This window comes from Manacus vitellinus, unplaced genomic scaffold, assembly GCF_001715985.3.
Source record: "Manacus vitellinus isolate BGI_N305 unplaced genomic scaffold, ASM171598v3 scaffold_4_pilon, whole genome shotgun sequence".
Taxonomy (NCBI): Eukaryota; Metazoa; Chordata; class Aves; order Passeriformes; family Pipridae; genus Manacus; species Manacus vitellinus.
Window position 1 is genome coordinate 25,879,747 of NW_021940604.1, and position 20,452 is coordinate 25,900,198.

The following is a 20,452-nucleotide window of genomic DNA, read 5'->3' on the forward strand; positions in this document are numbered from 1 at the left end:
CTGTGTAGGGATGCAGGCATTGTTTTCATGTTAAGTTCATTCCATAAGTAAAATTGCACTGAAATTTTAATGGTCTCCTGACGTCAGGGTATGTGGGTGTAGCAGGGAGGAGAGGGAAGGTAAATGATTGGAGGCAAGGAGGAACGAGAGAAGAGAGACCTGACTCTTTCAACTGATTCAGATTTATTCCTAACTTTTTAAAGTATCTAAATATCTGATGATGAGACCTTTCTGGTATAAATACTGTTGTAAGGTCAGATTCTTCCAGTCACTGCTATCTTTATCCATCACCAATAAGCAACCAAATGGGAAAAAAGCAAACACAAAAAAACCCCCCACCATATAAAAAAACCAACAAAAACAAACCAAAAAAACCCCCTCAAAACTATAAGGTTTAAAGAAACAAATCCTTAATTAAAAAATTTCTGTTTGCTTTCTCTCACAACTTCCAAAATGCTGTTATTCTCACATAAGATATGCATTTACACCCTGTAAAAACTGAACTCATGTACCAAAATTATTACTAAAACTGTCCTATTTTTTCTAAGTGAGAGCTTGTTAAAAATCTAGAAAAGCTAAAATGATTTATACTGATATTCATGTTAGGAATGGATAAAAATTATTGAGACTGACATGGGTTTCTTAAGTAACCACTATGCTTTCCTTACAAATTCATTTCAGAAACATAACATTCCAATAGAATTTTAACAGAAGGAATTAGCCTGTAGTATCATAGAGAAGAGGACCTAAAGTGTTCTTTAACAATTAAATAAATGTACCCATGTTCAAACAGCATTTAGGACCTTGAAAGCTCACACTGCCTTAGTGTGTATTAGAAAAAAAAAACTTTTTTAACAGTATCTTCATAACAGGACACTTGAATACCAAAAGGTTGCCTCAAAAGAAGTGAAAACAAATAGAAAATTTTCTGACTAGTGATTCAAGTTACAAAAACTCACCAGTAGCACCTGGAAAAGTACCAGTATAAATATAGCTATGGATTTACTACTGATTTTATTAAATTAAATTTCTAAACATAAATTTAGAAATTGACATAGTGCTTGCATTCACAAGCTTGCATTTACAAGCACCTCAAAAGCAAAACCAAAAGAAAATCAAAAAAACCCAAACAAAAATGACTACAAAAAACCTCTAGTAAAATCCAAGAGTTTCTCTCAATTTTTGAAATTCAGAATTTGCCATAGCAGTAAAATATACATTTTTAGTTTAGGTTTAAACATGGGCACATACATATAGAAAGAATTGTTTAATCATTATGCAAAAAATTATCATTTCAACTGAGAATTTCTCAATATATTACTAGTATTCGCACAATTACAGTATGAATTGCAAGTACAGAACAAGTTAACAATAGAATTTTCAAAACTGGGTCAGTTTGAAATTACAGGCCATCATATCAGTAGTAAACCCACCAAAAAAAGAATCATGCTGATGCAATCTTTTCCAGATGCTACTAGGACAATTTTGCAGGTATAAACTCCTGTAAAGAACATTTTTATAGAGACATTTTTAGATTTTAACTTTCAGCTATGGACAGTTTGTCTTTTGAAAATCAGAATTATCTGTAGAAGATTAATTTGTTTCCCATTACAGTTTCAGATTTCTTCTTCATCCATAAAATTAACTGCAGTGAACTTCCAGGAGTAAAAAGCTGTCTTTTTTCAGGCTTGAATAAGAGGAGAAATAGTCACTTGTCCTGAAATCTGGCTACAATTAAACACATTGAAGACAAATTAAAAGCTGTAAATGTAAAACTTTGGATATTTCTCTCATCCTTTGTTATATAATTACTGTACTATAACAATAAACAGTAAGTATGCATCACCTACATTTCACTACCACATATTTAAAGTATTATTTAAATAGACCATCAATATAAAATAAAACAGTTAATGACAATATTTACCTTTTCCAATTGGGCATTTTTTTTTGATTTATACAAAAACTCCCCCACTGCCACAAAGACAGAAAGCACCAATCCTGCTGCCAGCACGATGAAGATTCCTCCAATATTTTGAACTCCCAAAGCGCTGGCCTCTTTACTTTCCTCCTCTGGGCAGCCATTGCCCCTCCACCATTTCTCTTTCATCATGTGGAGCTTGCCCTCCTCTTGCAGCTGAAGAATTGCTATAGTGATCTTGTCTCTGTACGGAGAACCTAAAAAAGACCATAGGGAAGACATATTGCATGGAATATATTATATGAAATGTTAGTTATTCCTGATAAGAATAAAATGTAATACAATGTCACATGAAAAACTGTATCCTTAACAACCATAACGTTAATCAAAAAGCCATTTACTTCTCAACACGGTCACACTGGTCACATAAATACAAACCCCCATGTGCACACACATATGCACAAAACTTGATCCAGATGGTGTTTCTTTAAACCAGGCAATTTGATGCAACAATTCCAGTCACATTTAGTTCCATGGTCTCAGAACACCTTCATACCCAACTATTATATTCAGCCAAACAGTATTCTTCTTTCAATTTTTTTTTCAATCAGCTTTTAATTATGCTGCAGTAGATTTTGCCTAATGTACATAAATCTATAGGCTGTTGCTTCATAGCTTGTTACCCTAAAGCTAATACAACATCTGATATTAAATGAACACTTTATCCTATTACTTTATTAAAAGACCAAAAAACAAATGACGCATCAGGACCAAGCCACAAAAATATCTATATAAAAGATCGTTAGGCACTTAAGACATCTTTCAAGCATGCACACACTTATTAACAGTGCCAAGTAGCAATGCATTCAGAAAGATAAGGTTAAGTGTGTTTGGATAACAGGGATGTAAAATTCCCATATTTTGATGTATTTCTTTCTCATAATTCAGTATTTTAAAATGACATGATGATTTTGTAGCTTTTGAACATTTCAGTATTTCAAGGAGCAGTTCAAGGTGTGGTGTCATATCTATGTATGTCATCTGCTCTCTTTTTCTTTACATGGTGCATAAGGACTTTTCAATGAGTATTTTAAAACCTGCATTAATAAATGAATAATGGCAGTGGAGAAAGCTTTTCTTTTCTTTTTAGAGAGTAAATCACATCAGTTAAAAGTGCTTTCTATGTTAAGACTTGTGTAATGTTTAAGGAGAGAACAAAGCCATCATTTTCCTTCTCCTTCTAAAATGGGAACAAAAGACTTCATTAAAGTGGTTAAGAAATCTCAGGGAAAAAAAAAGCTTAGATGAAAAGGCCTGGCATCCCCTCTTTCATTTGATGTGAATGCAATTCTACAACGAAGCTCTTCTCTTTTTCTTTCTGTCATGATAATGCTACTTACTAGCTATAAATTTTAGGGTTTCCTTTAGCTGAGTAATAAAATGCATTTTCATTAACTTGTTACTTTTAAAAAAATCCTCTGTATCCATTTGAGAGATGCTGTCCATTTGAGTATATAATGTACTGTGATCAACTGTGAAGGAGCTGAATTGCATGGATAGGATATTTTATAGTCTTTAAACTGTCAGAAAGCATATATATTATTTTTGGAATTTCTTTTATTTTATTCTTTATTTCTTCAATTTCTGTTTACATATCTAGATCTATGAGAATAAAGCTAATAGGAAAGAGGTGCTGTGCCAGGATAGAAGTAGAACATAGAAAGGACTATTAATTACAAAATACAAAAGTACTTTTTCTTTTATTCAAGAATAAAAGGAGGGAAGGGTTCTCAGTATTTAAATTGCAAGGACTCAAAGTATTTAAATTGCAAGGACTTGGGTTTTTCTCATTTAAAAAAAGAGGATGTTTAGTACTAGAAGGTAAACTGTTTGCTAAGCATTATATAGGAAAGAGAAAGGAAGGGAAACAAACTCCTTCTACTCTCTTGTGCATGCAGGGGCCTAAGTCACACTATTTCAGACCATTCTGATTATACTGAAACTCTGCAAAACCCTATACTTGACACATTTCTTCAGTCAGATGGAAGAAGAAAAGTGATTAGTCCACAAGAGCCTGGGGAAGTGTAAGTGCATTCTGTAATCTTCTGGGGATATTTTCAACATTACACTGCATATAAATATTTAACAACAACAACTTAAATAACATTAGATTCAGAGAAATAATCCTGGACCCAGTTTAAGCTGTCTTCTGATCTGACAGGCTGCTTTCTAATTAAATTGATTTGCATTTTGTTTCCACACTTACTCTTGGTCTAAATATAGTGAGTACCAACTATACTTCATGTATTATTTATATATGCTGGGGATCAGATTTGTACACTTACAATTCTAGTCTCTTTGAAGACGTTAAAAAATGAACTGACTGAGGAATTCATAGACACAAACCATAATGCATGGACTAATCCTGTCTACAATTAATTAGTTTATGAGGGTTGCATTAGAAACATGCAGTTTATAGTGATTCAGTTCAACAGTATTTGTATTACTTACTGTTGCTGATTTGCAAAATTTTACACAAATAGTTTTGGAATGGGCATATTACAGGGCCTTTGGTGTTTCTACTCCAATACTTGTATTTGTTATACCTTGTTATCTTGTCTTAAAAGTGATACTTTCACAAGTAAGGGTCATTATAGGTTGACCAGTATTATATTGCTGTTGTTAAATCAAGCATTTAAAGCTTTATACTCATGATAAAGCTAGCATTCAATACTTTAGTTATATTCCATTTCTGAAGGACTTAAAATGTTCTAAATTCATTCATTTACATTTTGCAACAAATGCTGAGTACACCTAATAATCTAATATTTGGGAAAAAGTAATTTTTAATGCTGCTTATACTTATTAAAGTGGCTATTAAGAGAGCAAAGGAAGCATATCAACAACATTATTTCCTCAGACTATATTTGCTCCTTGTCTTTTTTTCCCTTACAAGCTGGATTGCAAGTCCCGGCAATGGAAGATCCACCCAGAAGCACCTGAAGTGGCTAAAAGTATCATGGATCTGTGGATGACAAAGGTAGCACAAAAAAAAGAAGACACAATAAGCAGAGAGTATGGTCAAGGAACCCCGATTACGATCTGGATGTTAAAGCTGTTTTCCTTGCAGAACTGAAAAAATTCAGCAAGTAAATGCAGAAGATTTCTGACATTTGTTGGTAATTTCCCCTATCACACTTATCACTTGACTGAAAGATGAACCGAGCCCTTCCATGAGGTGTTGCAAGAAGGTCATATCCTGCTTTTTACATTTTTTTAAATCAGAAGTGTTTCATTTCATTTCATTTCATTTAAATTCTCATTAAATAGAATTTACTGTTCAAAACAAACCCAAACAAAAAATAAAAAAGGAAAAAGAAAATAGAAACTTTAAGACTCCCAGACAATTCTTATGAATGAATTTGCAAAATAAAAATGGTATGAATAAGAGTAAAATATAATCCATAAGAAAAAAAACAAATTCTGAAATGTGAAGAAATAGAAACTTCACATCTTGGCCTTCAATAACAAGACAAAGCAGTTGAAAAAAATAATCTTAAAAATCTGTGCATGGTGGGGAGACAGGGAGGGAACAGATAATGATTTTTAAAACTGTAGTTCAAAATCAGGAGGAAAAAATGACTGTATAGTCTTCCATTGAGTGCAGAGAAGACCAGTATAGAAATATCTGACTTTTTCTCTCCTCTGCTTTCCTGGTTTCTAGTGCTTTTAATTCTCTCTCAACTCATTATTTATTCCCATTACAGAGAGTGGAGGGCCTACAGAATATAATCTATACATTATTTGCTGATCCTATTCTATCTGCTGTTTGCAGAAATAAGAATTTCTTCTGGAAGAATTTTAAGACCTTCTGTTATAGATTTTTGAGACCTTAGTGCCTTCCTACACAGGTGCAACAAACTCAATAAGGGATGCAATAACTTCTACTTCAGTTACCTCCTCATGAAAATTTAAAATAAAAATGAAAATTTACATAAAATACCTTTTTCTGAAGCATTTGTACAAAACTAAGACAATAGAGTCTCTCAGAATTACTGCAGAAGCTATACATAGATATGTTTTCTGCCCTGAAGTCTCAATATATAAAGATTTATGCACATAATGATATGTTTAATCATGAATTATGAACACATAAGCTTTTTATATAGATACTTCACTGCATACAGATTAGTATTTTGAAATTCTGCTGATCTGGCTGGTCTTGAAAATGCTTCCTAATAGATTATAACTTAGTAAAATCTCCTGCCTTGTTACTTTCAGTCTGTTTTACTCATTCCATCAAATACAAAAAGAGTTGGAGCATGCTGGGATCTGTAGAGCTGATTCTGACTCTCAGTAATCGAAAAGAAGAGCAGCATTCTGCTAACTCCTTCATTAAGAAAGGGTAGAACCAAGAAATTTTTTGTTTTATCATTCTAGATGTATTCTGCCAAAAGAAATCACTATGAATTGCCTAGTATTTTGAAAGTTGGTGCCCATGGGACATACTTGCATGTTACTTTTGATTTGCTAGACAGTAAAATACATTCCGAACACTCATAGACAACTGATAGTATCTTTTATTCCTGTTATTTTTTTCTTTTTTTAATAATAATCCCAAGATCATTCTACTTATCTTGCAACATTATCTGTGTCCTTGGCCTACGTGAAAGAGAAAGGTAGTTCAGAATACAACATCATATTCAGAACCTAGGTACGAAATTTAGATGATCAAAAACTTCTTTGAGTAATGAAGTATTTATTGAAAGGAGAAAGTCACATGTAATATGAAAGATATCTAGGTTTTGAACCTATGTGACTAGTTTACATTGAAACAAGATAGAAGGGATTTCATTTACACATAACTGTGGCGCAGATGTTTAGACTATGAGGAATCATGGAAAAACCGTGGAAAAAAACATCCTCATACATCAGAGGGCCTGAAAAACCCGACAGGAATCTGCAGCACAGTCAGCATTCAGTAGTAAAGACTTGACAGTCACAGTTATAACATGCCATAGGAAAGTATTAGGCAGCTAAAGGGCACTGGATGTAGGAGAAGCACTTTATCTCCACAGAAATGTATTTGTTTTAAAAGTTACAGCCAACTCTGCTCCCTAACTCTGTTAAGCCTCTCTAACTGGGAAGTGAAGGAAGCGACAGAAAGAAAGGTCAACATAGCTTGGTTCATTCTTCCTATATGTGGGTTCTAAAGTCTTCAAGCAACATATGAAGAAAAAATAGGGATTCTCTCAGTTCCCAGGCCCTGGCTCCACTTTCAAAACCAACTTATTTTCACATGGGAAAGATAATTGAGGAGTCTTTCCAGGTCATGGAGTAATGCCGTTGCTGTAGGTGGTGACTTGATGGATTAAACTTCTTTGGCAATGACAGGAAGCAAGTAACAACCTACAGTGAAGATAAGACCAATAAAGCAAAAGAAAAGGGAAAAATTCCTGCAAACTTGAAGCATACTCTCCTTTATCCCAAAATCTGGACTTCAGTTTAACATGAACTAAATAAGTAACCAGTTTAAAAAAAAAAAAGCCAGTTATGAAAGGTGTTCTCAGCAGAAAATTAGCCATTTCCATAAGAAGTAGCAAGGTATAAAGAGTGACCGGGTATTTCTGAGAGTATACCACAAACCTGAGATCATCGCATTACACTGGGAGATGGATGTGTGTTCTAACTGTAGCTTTGATAACAGGCTTGCTTTGTGATGTTAAATCAAACACTTTTCCCTTTTTTTTCTTAGCTCTGTGCTTCACAGCAAATTTGTTGGTTTATACTTATGAAATACTCAGACGCTACAGCATTCTTGTGTCTAAGGTCCATATGAATTAATAGCAAAGTATCCCAAGTACATTGAAAACAATTGTTATATTAATAAACTTCAAGTGGACATAGGTCTTTTTAAAGTAGAAAGGCTTGAAAATCTTATGTTTGCCATTCCAAGAGACAAATAATATTTATATATTTCCTATTTGTTAATGATTAATGAATTAATATATGAGATAGATTTAATTATTTAAGTTATTAAAAATAGTAAAAGATATATATTTATTGCTCCTCTACCAACTGTCCTTCTAACTCTTTACAGACTTTTAGTTCTATATAGACTTTAAGGCTTCTGATCATGAAGAAGCCTTTTTTAAAAGGCCACATGTTATGGACAATATTGGTAAAAAATAATGAAGTCTAAGGCAAGAAACACTCACAACTTGGCAAATTTAATTTAGTTGTGTTGCATGCACATTAGGTTTCCCATTCTTTTCCTTCTGATTAAATGCAAAACTTTGAATTTTTCTGATGTTTTCCAAAGGATGTATCGGGATAAAATGCTTGTCAGGATGGGTTATCTTTTTTGACAAAAAAAGAGTTTCTTGATTCTTAATGCTAACCCTGAGACTTCATATTGCATTAAGATTATAATATTTAAATATTAGACATACTGTAAACATTAAATATTTATTAAGTTGCAGTTACTATAATAGAAAATCCTTATTAGATATTTTCAGCAGTCTAAACTACCACATATCTAAATTAAAACTGCAAACATTCAAAACGAAATCTTTGAGCTACACGTACAGCTTGGAAAAGTTGCTGGCAAGAGGTAGGAAACATTTAAAATCAGTACTTTATGGTGAATGTAACCAAAATCCTTTCACAAGTGCTGTGTTCTCTAGTTGTTTTCATTTTTTCCCCACTCATAACCATTCCCAGCTTATGTTAATTTCTGGTCCTTTCTTTATAGAACCATCATTTAAAAGTTCCTGCAGGTTTATAAAGCTGAAATTTAACCAAGATGGATTATGTAGCTGAGATTTATCTCATATTAATTTTCCAGCCGTAAGTATGCAACATAATTGATACCAAAGTTAGATGAATATTTGGGAGCTGGAACTCCAACAGCCATTAAATAATTCTTGTGTTCCCGACTACCTCTTGTTTTAGGACTGGGAAGTGGACATCCTTGAATATATTAATTTGCAACTAGCTTAAAACATATGCATCTTCCACATTACCAAAAAAAAACCAAACAAAAATCTCAACAGGATAACAGTTGCCTACAATTAATGTTATACATAAGATACAATGATAACAGGTTTAATAGTAAATATACAATGATTTTCTGTTTCTTTTTGTAGTACCAAGATAACCTGAACAGAATGAAGACGGTGTTTTTAGATTTTTTTACTATATTAAATACTCAGATCATTGTTAAATTATTGTATTAGCCATGCATATTTTATTCTGTTTTTAATTTTGTTGCTTTATCCTTTCTTTTAACACAGTTTTGTTTTCTCAGTCCCTCGTCAAACTATCATTATAAGCTGCTCTAAATCACATCTCTTAGATTAAACACTGAATTCAAATGAATGAATGTTAGTAACATTTTTCGTAGACTCTTCATGCATTTTAACATCACAGACAGTTTGAAAAGATCTTTATCGTAACACACTATTATCTCTCCACCCCTGTTGAATTGCACAGCTGCAGAATGGGAAGATATCTTTATTCAAACTTCTACTGAGAAAATCAAAGATATTATTTTTACCACAGATAAAAGTATTTCATATTTATACAACGCTTCCTTTTTTCCAATTCTCCTTGCAAATCTGTATCCCTCACATGAATGGTTTGCAAATAAAGCCTCTTTTGGAAGAAATATTTGTGTAACACTACCCAGCAATAAACAGATGAATTAAGGAAACCTAATGCTTACAGAGAGTGTAATCAGACATTGGAATGGGCTGCCCAGGGAGGTGGTGGATTCACCATTCCTGGAGGTTTTTAAGGTGAGACTGGATGTGACACTTAGTGTCATGGTCTAGTAACCATGGCAGTGTTGGACCCAGGGTTGGACTTGATGATCTTGGAGGTCTTTTCCAACCCTGGTTGATTCTATGGTTCTATGATTCTATGAAATGCTACATGCAGTTTTTGTACACATGAAGGTTTTGGTCAGGCAGATAAGATTATGTTGAAAGACAAGAAAAGTGTAAGGTAGAAACAAAACTGTCTAGACCTGAAAACCCATTTCACGCTTTTGCATGAAATCCCCTAGCAAGCTATAAGGGAAAATCTCCAAGCAATGAATGTCAGTGTTTTGCCATTAGCTGCTTCGTCATGGGTGAGGTATGAAGTGGCCTTGGGTGCATCTAACTGCAAACCATGGAAACACCACGTGCTGGGATGCAATACATAGTTTGTAACTAAGGGCAGTGTAACAGGACAGAGACATTTTAAATTTGGCAATGCATTACATAAAATCATGGAATCACAGAATCATTAAGTTTGGAAAAGACCTGTAAGGTCATTGAGTCCAACCTTTGACCAAACACCACCACACCAACTAAACCATAGCACTATGGTCACGTCCAGTCATTTCTTGAACGCTTCCAGGGATGGTGATTCCACCACTTCCCTGGGTAGCCCATTCCAGTGCTCGTCAACCTTTTCAGTGAAGAAATTCTTCTCCATGTCCAACCTGAACGTGCCTTGGGCAGCTTGAGGCCATTTCCTCTTGTACTGTTGCTAGCTGCCTGGGAGAAGAGGTTGATCTCTTTACAGACAGTTGTAGAGAGTGGTAAAGTCTCCTTTACTCTGGGCTAAACAACCCACCTCCCTCAGCTGCTCTCCTTTGACTTACTCTCTAGACCACGTGTATGACATGTACGTATGTCATACATATATATGGTCCTAGGTACAATAACATCAACATTGAAGTTATAATAATGTCTTTGCTTCGGTTACATCTATCTGGGAAACTCCTACTATAAACCACTTCTCTAAGGCAGAGTCTGCTCACAACAGCTACCAAATGTTAAGCGTTTTGGAAATTCTTTGTTGATATAAAGCTCAGTCTCTTAACATGCCTCCCAGATAGTGTTTCAATATGCTCTTACTCCTGAGTCAACTATAAAACACAGTTCTTTCATCAAAAATGTTAGCTACACATTCTTACATTTCAGAAACAATAACTTAACTGCTCAAGCAGTTGAAATTCTCAAATTAGTTTCAATACATGGTTTGACCTGCATAAAAATAAATAATATGCACCTATTTTTTGTGCATTATGTTTGACTAATGAAGACAAATGGGTTAATTTGTTTTAGTTACAGAAGAATTGAAGCTCAGCACTTTTATGCATGTATTAGTGATGAATATTACAGTTCAGATTGTATGAAGGATTACAGGCTAAGTGCAGGCAAGCAGAAAAATGGCCTCCTATCTTGGTACACAGTTTCCTATTTATTTCTACAGAGACAGATTTGTTTATATGTCTCATCTTCGAGGACTGGTAAAACCTGCTAATATTATTCAATTTATATAGTCTGGATGTCTTAACAATAAAATTATTGCTTAGAAATTACTATTATTATTATTATTATTACTATTATTATTATTATTTTAGATTACTTTAGATTTTGAAAACTATTGGGGGAATGTTTATATGTTGAGTATTCATACTCAAAATACAAAAAAAAAATTGAAATTAACTAAGAGCCTATAATAGATATACATAAGAACATATGCACAGTTTCTAAGTAGAGTGCTGGATTGCGGGATTGAAATTTTTCTACAGGAGAAGTACTTTACAGCAGCTAATAAGCAAGGATGGCTCAGACATTCTCAGTGTCCCTCAAAATATCAGTAGGGAATAGCTACAGAGCCTTAAATCTCAACAATGATTAAATTGAAAGCCACTGTTGACTGTTGAGTTTAGTACTTTACAGAGAAAATCCGGGAATACATTTGCAATAATGAAAATTTTAAACTTCTGAACTAATCAGTATTTTCAGATATGTAGAATTTTGTTTTAGTTACATCAACCAAGTGTATTGTTAACAATTTGGGGGACTAAATTTATACATAATTTACCTGTTATTCTTTTCAGATTTGAAACTGCGTGCTTTTTGAAAGGTTTCTGTATCATTCATATCTGTGGCTTTGTTGGTTTTACATAAATATATTTAATCACAGATGTGTCAAAAGTATAGACCTTCTGCTTACCCATCAGTGTCAGACACAACAGAGTTACTGCAAGAGTAGAAGCAAATCTCACTAACTGTCTCCGTGGAGCCTAGGGTGCTCTTTTTCTTTTTCTTGTGTTTCTTCAAACAAAGCAACTTGTAATGCTGATTTTAGAAAATTGTGTAATGTTTAAGAGAAGTAACAGAAATATTTGAGAAAAAAACCTTCCTGCATCTTCTGGTAAAGAGGAGTCTAAAATTATGTTCTGCATTGATCACTGACTGCCAAATATAAAAATTAATTGAAATTAATGTACCAGTCATGCTCAGTGCCGGTCGTTGTGCTCACTGACATTGCTTTCCAGTCTTGTCTGAGATTTAAGGGAAGTTTTTAAAACACACCTCTTCAAAACATGTCACCTTTTAGGTTTGGTGGAAGTATAGAAAGAGAATTATGTCAGGACCTTAAAAAGCAGCCTTAGCCACAGTAAGGAGTTAACTTCAAAGAATAAGGAATGTTGGTAAACTCCAAACAGTTACATTTGAAAGGATTTGTGGGATTTTTTTTTTCTTCTTCTTTTTTAAAGGAATTTAATACAAGCCAGTATTTTTATTTCTTGTAGTTCTCTTGCTACCATAATGTTCTTTGATTCTTAGCCTAGACCTACGGGAGACCAAAAAAAAAAGAGAAAAAAATGAAAAAACACCAATGGGAATGGGATGATGCTTAAGTTCTGCAAAGCTTGAGATAGAATGAGTGCAAAGTATGGGGAAAAGACATTTTAAGATTATGACAGCTCCTCTCTGCACTGCAACCTACTGACATCTGTTAAATTACAACTGTTTAATTTCTGCTGCTGAGAGATACATTGCAGCTTTTTGCAACCACCAGAAAATGGGGAAGTCTCTCAGGATTGTCTTCAACCTTGGCCTAACAGCTGACTGTGCAAAAATCCTATTTTCTCTTCTACATCCCTCTTTGTCTGTTATCACCACTTCCTTCGTACTATGACTGGTGCTCTTCCAGCCTCATTAGAAGTATATAAACATGAAGTAAAATAATTTTATGAAAAGAAAGGTGAATAGTATTCTCCTGGTTTATGTCACTAAACCAGCTCATATAGCTGTCAGTTTTTGCAAAATGCAGCAGACTTATGGCACTTTAAAATCACACTGAAACTTCAGCATTACTTTTGTATTCAGGCATTTTAGAGATAGAAATGTTATGCCATGATAGAGATAGAAATGTTGTGTCTGGGAAGCTTTGTTTTTGTTTTTTGTTTTGTATTTAATAAGTGATCTGAATCAGATTGATAAATCTTTACTACCCTTGTTGTTTCTAATAGAGGTAAATTAAGACTGCAAATGTGTGCATGTGTGTGTATCGGTGTGGGAACAGTAAAGAGCACCACACAGAATAGAAGCATTAAGCATGCCAAAGACTCTTGTCAAACACTTCTTTAGGGAAAAAGTCAGTCTTTTCTTGCAAATCTGTCCCCAAAAGCAGTGGAAAGTTCAAGAGGGAACTTCATCTAACTAAGAGGAAAAAACTATCAGAACTGAACACTGACAAGAATTGAAGTAGTGTGAATTGGTCTGATTCACACTAAGCTAAGATGTATTTGGAATCCTGAAGTAAGCTGAAGGCACTCAGTGATTAAAATATAATATTCCAACCCAGATCTTTTGGTGCATTTAGTAATCTTCTCTGAGAATAAAAGACAAAAAAAAAAAAAAAGGCAAAAAAAAAAGAGAAAGAGAAGAGATAGAGAGAAGAAAAGAAAGGAAAGGGCAAGGGCGGGCAAGGGCAGGGCAAGGGCAGGGCAGGGCAGGGCAGGGGAAAAAAGGAATAGCGAAAAGCAAAGAGAAAGGGAAAAGGAAAGAGAATGAAAAAAAAAGAAAAAGAGAAAGTGAACTGCATACAAAATTGCATCTATGGAATAGTTTAGAGGATAACAGAATAGAATATTTCCCTTTAAAGTGACCTACAAAAATCATTTAGTCCAACTGCCTGACCAGTCCAGGGTTGACGAAGTAAAAAAATGTAGGTAAAGGGTACTGTCCAAATGTCTCAAACACTGACAGACTTGGAGCATTGACTGTCTCTCTAGGAAGCCTGCTCCAGCGTTTGATCACCCTCTGGATAAAGAAATGCTTCCTAATATCCAGTCTAAAACTCTCCTGCTGCAGCTTTGAACCATTCCCACACATCCTATTCAGACATGTTGCACAATTCAAGGTTTTGGCCTTTTAAAAACAAAACATTGGAGACAACATTCTACACATCTGTAGGATGATGAAATGTTATGCACATTTTATCTACTTTTCATTTTACAGGCAAGCTCCAAAAGTAAACTAATTTTTAGATGATTACAAAACCAGACTGCAAATCTCTGTCTGGAATAATAAATACAGCAAGGGAGGAGGCTGATTGAACTCTAAGAGATAAATAAAGACTATTCTGAGACCATCCTCTTTATATCTTCTTTTCACTTTCTGTTGCATATTTAGGAAATGCATCATTTATTTTTTTGTATTTTTACTACATTAAGTTTTAATCTTTGAAATTACAAGCATCTATTAAGAGCTTTCTTCTTGAGTAATTTATATTCCACACTGTACCTTGATTTAAAATTTTCTATATCTGGAAACATGCCCCTAAAAATGGCAGATAATAAAATATCTTTTAAAATACTTGCATTAAGAATATGATCAGGTCAGTTAAAAAATTTCAGTATTATAACATAAAAACTGTTATGGTAAATACTCTTTCTAGGACGCTCCCTAGAGACAGAACACATAATACAAATCAGTTGATCCCGTACAGCGTCACTGGATACAACATGATAATTAACTCTTATACATTTGTTGATTAAATATTTGTTTAAATTCTCTTTGAATCCAGCAGCCTATCAGTGAGGTAGGAAGAGCACTATTGTATTTAATTTATTAATGGCTTAGATAAACATAAATAATTCACAAAGTCGTATTTTAAGAGAAGATATAAAATAGCAGATCATAAATTATTGTCCGAAACCCTTTTATTTTCTGCAATGAAATCTTTAATTTGAGTGAGTAGAGTGTAAAATACTCTTTCTAGATTCTGTATCTGATGAAATTATATGAATATTACTGTCTTCAAGGTGTGCATACTCCAGACATAATTTTAATTACGTGCTACACAGCTGACTGAAATTAAAAAAAAAAAAAAATAAAAGGGAAACTAACCTCTCTCTTGGCTCTGATTTACCAAAAGCAAAAGAAAACTACACATTAACTACATTGTGCAAAAGTATATAAAAAAATTTTACACACAAGTGATCTGCACATTACAGTAGTTAGCTGAAGGGACTTTTTGGTGTTCATACATGAGTGGGCAAATTTTTGAGAATCTTTTAGAACAGTGTACCAAAGACATATTTTTTGCCTAAGATAAAAATGTCTGCAAATAAGAACATTGTATTTGATATTTCATTAGGATTTAGAGAAAAGAGAACTTCACTAAAGAAGACACCTTTGACTCAAAAGAACATGAGAACCTTGAAGTTTTGTTTCATCCTTTTAACTTCAGTGAGTATGCTGATATCTGGGACCTGCAGCCAATGCACCTCTGCTGGAATGCTGTTTACTTTAGTCATATATTTTTCTTTTTGACATGTGAGATATAACTTGTTTTCATCACAGTAGCTACCAACTTTCTATTGTGAAATTATAAATACACCCTGTGCAGATCTATTTTATGCACCTATAGGAACAAATTTTCATACCTGTATCTGTGTTACTATTGCAAGTTATTGCAGCTTTGTATAATGGGCAGTTATGTAAGACTTAGCTTTGCAATGAAATGCTGGTAACTTTATGCACTTGGTATGTTGACCCCAAAGTACATAATTTAATTTCATTTATATGTTGAGAGTTGTATCCCCATGAACAGTGACGAGTCTCAATATAGTTAGGGGAGTGCACATTTCTTTTTTCAACAATTTTTAAGCTAACAGTTAAATTTTAAGATATGAATGCCAGACCCTTTCCAGCATTTTCCAGGGCATTGTGGTAGTCCATCCATACTGAAGATTCAGGGATGCAAATGATGATACTGTACTTGGAAGAGTCATAGTTTGATCACAGCAAGTGAAAAATAAATCAAAAAAGCTTGTAAAAGTGAAGAGAGTCATGTAACAGATTCACTGATTCTTCTAATTATATTTTGCAATTGAGGCATTATTAATATTAATAGCAGAATTTATTTTATTGTAATAACTGCACGGGAATAAAGGATAAAGAAATATAAATTTCACCTTTTTTCTCAAACTGTTTTTGCTACACCATTATTAGATGTTCTAGGAACATCACTGCTATACCACAGAATCCCTGTCTTCAACAAATTCTGTAATTTTCCACAGCTCAGCAATCACAGAGAAACATTAGATAAATGACTAGATATAATTTCTTATATGCACCATATCTCTCAAACACTACTTTCTATTTTTGTATTTCTTAGGAGTTAGAAGAAATATATGCAAATTTTTAGGATTACTTACACATTTTCATTTTCAAAATGTCAAAGGCATTACTTTGCATACATCTGCGCACATACAGAATTTTTGTCTGGTATATACAGGATAGCCCTTATTTGCAACATAAACACAGATCATCTGAAAGGTGCAGGCTCAGTAGATCTATTTATATGGAATGGGTTCGACATATTTACTGGTCAGCCATTTATAAGCTCCAGGTTCAGTATAAAAGCGGATGGCAATTGAGTAGAAAATCTGCCCAAGTCAGATGGAAAGTAGCTTGATGTCAAACATGCTGATGAAAAATAGGAATTTTGAAAAGAAAGAAGTACCGGAAACCATGTTTTTTTTCCTAGAGATGATTTCAACAATGTTTGTGAAAAACAGCCTTGCAGACCATTAAGGCCTTAATATAAAGTGCACAAAAACTACATTTCTAGCCTTTCATGAGGTTCACTTCATAGTAACAAAGACTTTAATAAGTATTCATTTGTCATTTAATATTACTGTGTTTTACAGTATGTTGACCACAGGAAAGTCACACTAACCATGTTTCAGTACGGCAGGAAATGTATATTGCTGGATAGAGTAGGTTTGCTCTAAAAAAAATTCTACAATTTGATAGGAAGACCATAAGCATATATCATAAACATTTAGGAATCCTCTGCAATGGTAAATTTATCCCAACTGGGCTTTATTCGGGAACAAACCAAATTTTAAACATCTCTACCAGGCATGATGAAGAAATAGGAAATTGAAACGAGTTGATAAGTAACATTTTAGAGGATCCATAGTGGAAAGCATAAGTTACTCTGCATAGTCAAAGGATTTATTCTCCCTTCCTTCCTTCCTTCCTTCCTTCCTTCCTTCCTTCCTTCCTTCCTTCCTTTCTTTCTTTCTTTTTCTTTCTTTCTTTTTCCTTCTTTCTTCCTTTCTTTTTCTTTCTTTCTCTTTCTTTCTTTCTCTGTTTTTCCTTCTTTCTTTCTTTCTTTCCTTTTCTTTCCTTTCTTTTCTTTCTCTGTTTTTCCTTCTTTCTTTCTTTCTTTCCTTTTCTTTTCTTTCTTTTCTTTCTTTCTTTCTTTTTCTTCTTCCCTCTTTCCCTCCTCTCCCTTCCCCTCCTTCCTCCCTTGAACATCAGTGTTGGATGGTGACATGTATGCCCACACAAAGACAAATTCCAATTGCTAAAAGATATTTATATGTACTTCTAATGGATAACTAACCATGATACATATCCATATTATTAGAATATATTAGAAATTAGAAATCAACTATACAGCATGTTGACAACATGGCAGCATGTTTGCCATGTTGGCAAAATTTTCCTGTCTGCCAGATTCATTGGTAAAGAACGCAGGATCAGAAAAATAGTACCTTCTAATAAAACATGCCAAAATAAAGAAAATAAAAACCCCTTCTGGAAGATAAAAATAACCCAAACAAATGTTCTCCCTTATCTGTTCCAAAGGATAAGTTGCTATCAGATGTCTCATCCCGGGTCTGCTTTTTCCTTCTCTTTTCATTATAAATCAAGTTTTTTCTAGCTTAGCACCAGAGGAGATACAAGTATATACAAGTCTTTTAATTTACAAATGTGTATCATGAGAATCATTCACTGTATGCACAAATTACCAAATTCACTCTCTATAGTTTATTTTTCTCTGCTGCTAAAATATCATGCAGAATGCTGTCTTGCACATATTCTAAACATCACTGTATCTTGTTGATTTTAGGGGTACACTGATTCTGCTGATCCAACTTTGTGCCAAAAGTACATAATTTCCAGCTTCCTTCATCATAGCTACATTTTAGTAATCTAAACTGTGTATACTTCACTAATGCTTTTAGAAGGATTAAAATAAAGCATAAACTCATATTTTGCTTCTCCATTTTGTTTGGAAGGAGTTGATACCCACTCGCTGCCTGATCTTCTGGGTTTGTTTTCTCCTAATCTTCTGCAGCTTTCTTTCTCTGAGTTTAAAACACTAACATCATGAGCAGAGAGCATTTAGTGCAGTACTCTAAGTTGGTTCTATAGTTGGGTGGTTGTATTTTCTAGGTGATTATACTGTCATAAACTACTCTGGTAGCATCTTTCTCTGCTAGGAAAGCTATTAGTTCTTTTTCTTTTAGTTACTTAAACTGAAGCAAATTGTATTCTCACTAACTATTATTCTATTTGCCTTCAAAATGATCAAGATATGTTGCACCTACTTCCTTTTGTGCTGTTCTCCAAAAGTAACCATATCCCTTTTACTGTAGTCAACATAAGGCCCATAACAACTTTATTCTACAAATTTAAACCTATGTTGCTTCCCAATTAGGCACAAGCAATAATATATACTTTGCATGTAAAGCCATTACGTTGCAGTTTTCCAAGCACTTGACAAGTTACTCTTAGGATTATTAACTCTAAAAAGATATTACTCAACTGTATGTCTATAAATGTGTTCCCTAATCAGTAAATAATGATGTAATCTACTTCTGTAGATATAACCATGTCATAAGTTCTCTTAAAGACTCTAGAATTATTTTTTCCTGTAGAAAAGAGATTAGCTATAATGCATGAGAATATTTTGCATTATCCACTGCTCTGTAAGGCTTTTTAGCTTCAATAAAGCTAAGAAAAACTATTCTGACAGACAGTATGGATATACTTCTTCATAATGTTTCCTTTCAACTGTATATGTGAACTATGCATAATTCTAGCAGAGGCTACACGATCTCTTTCCTCGGAGACTGTGAAGCTAATACACAGGATACAAAGCCATTATAAATGTCAGTTCTCTCAATAGCATTTTATAGATACTGTCCAAATATTGGATTAATCTCTTGTACTAAGCTGTTCTGGGAAAGTCCCAGATGCTGTTTTGTTCTCTCTTAATTTCTTTTGTGAAAAGCCTTACTTTGCATCTTATTTTAGATTCTGTTCTATTTCCCTTTATGAAACTCTCATCTTTTTTTTCAGATCCTACTTCAACTTCTTTTGCTAAGTTCAACACTGTTTCAACTCTTGTTTTACCTCCTTTGATGATATATGATTCCTGCAGGTATGTCCTCTATTTTTTTCATCTTGATTAAAAACATTTGTCAGCTCATATATGCCCTTGTACAACAGTATTGACACAGATAACTTATGTGGAATCTTGTAGAGGAATATGAGCTGAATAATGTCTTTGATATGATTCAAAGTAAGTGAAGAAAAAGTGCATACACAGTGCCTACTCTCCCCGAATAAAGTAGGGAACAAAAACCAAAAGACAGTTTACTTACTTCCTTGACTCTTTACATCCAACTTTTAATCTTCTATACTTAAACTCTAGAATTCTGTTTCTGAATTTATCACTGTTTTAAATCTTTTTTCCCTTATGCTTATTCTCTGACTTACAGATAAACAAAATAATTTCTAGAGTAGCTTGGTCTCCCTGATTCCTATCAGTTCAGCATTTCCATATTCAGTTAGGTTTCTGGGGCATGCTTCAGTTGCTTCAAAAATTTGCATGTGGATTATTCAAGGATTTTAAACTATCACTAAGATTTTATTGTCTCCACACTAAACCTAAATGTAAGGTGGTTTTCACCCTCAAAATAACAAAAGGTTCGTATATCAGAAAATAAAAGATACCAAAAAGAGCAGCAGAACTGAAGTTCCATCCTTTCTGGCACTTACAGATCTACAGAATATGTTCGGTAATACAAGAGCCACAATAGAACAGGGTGAAAAAATTGGTATAAATAAAAACTAGCTGTTCAAAGACAGAATTAATAGAATCATAATTTCTTCAGCAGGTGTCCATTTCATAGAAATAATTACTGAAATAATGAAAATTACAAAGATGGTATTACAGTAGAAGTAAACATATACAACATATAGTTAAATTTGTATTTGATGATACTAGATAACTTTGTCAGAGATACTCCAGTAAAGTTTATTTCTTAAGCTTCCTTACCATGTGCTTGACTTAAGGTACTGGACACAACTTTCCCCGTACAATGATTTAGTGTATACTATAAACACAGATAAAATCAGTACCAAA

At 33.7% G+C, this 20,452-nt stretch overlaps 1 protein-coding gene across 1 annotated transcript in view; it reads right to left on the reverse strand.

Moving 5' to 3' along the window:
- GRIK2 (glutamate ionotropic receptor kainate type subunit 2) overlaps positions 1-20,452 on the reverse strand; it is a 369,619-nt gene that overhangs the window by 15,154 nt on the left and 334,013 nt on the right. The window contains exon 16 of the mRNA XM_018078132.2: positions 1,928-2,178. Within this exon, the coding sequence (XP_017933621.1) occupies positions 1,928-2,178 (251 nt within the window). The remainder of the gene's footprint in view (positions 1-1,927; positions 2,179-20,452) is intronic.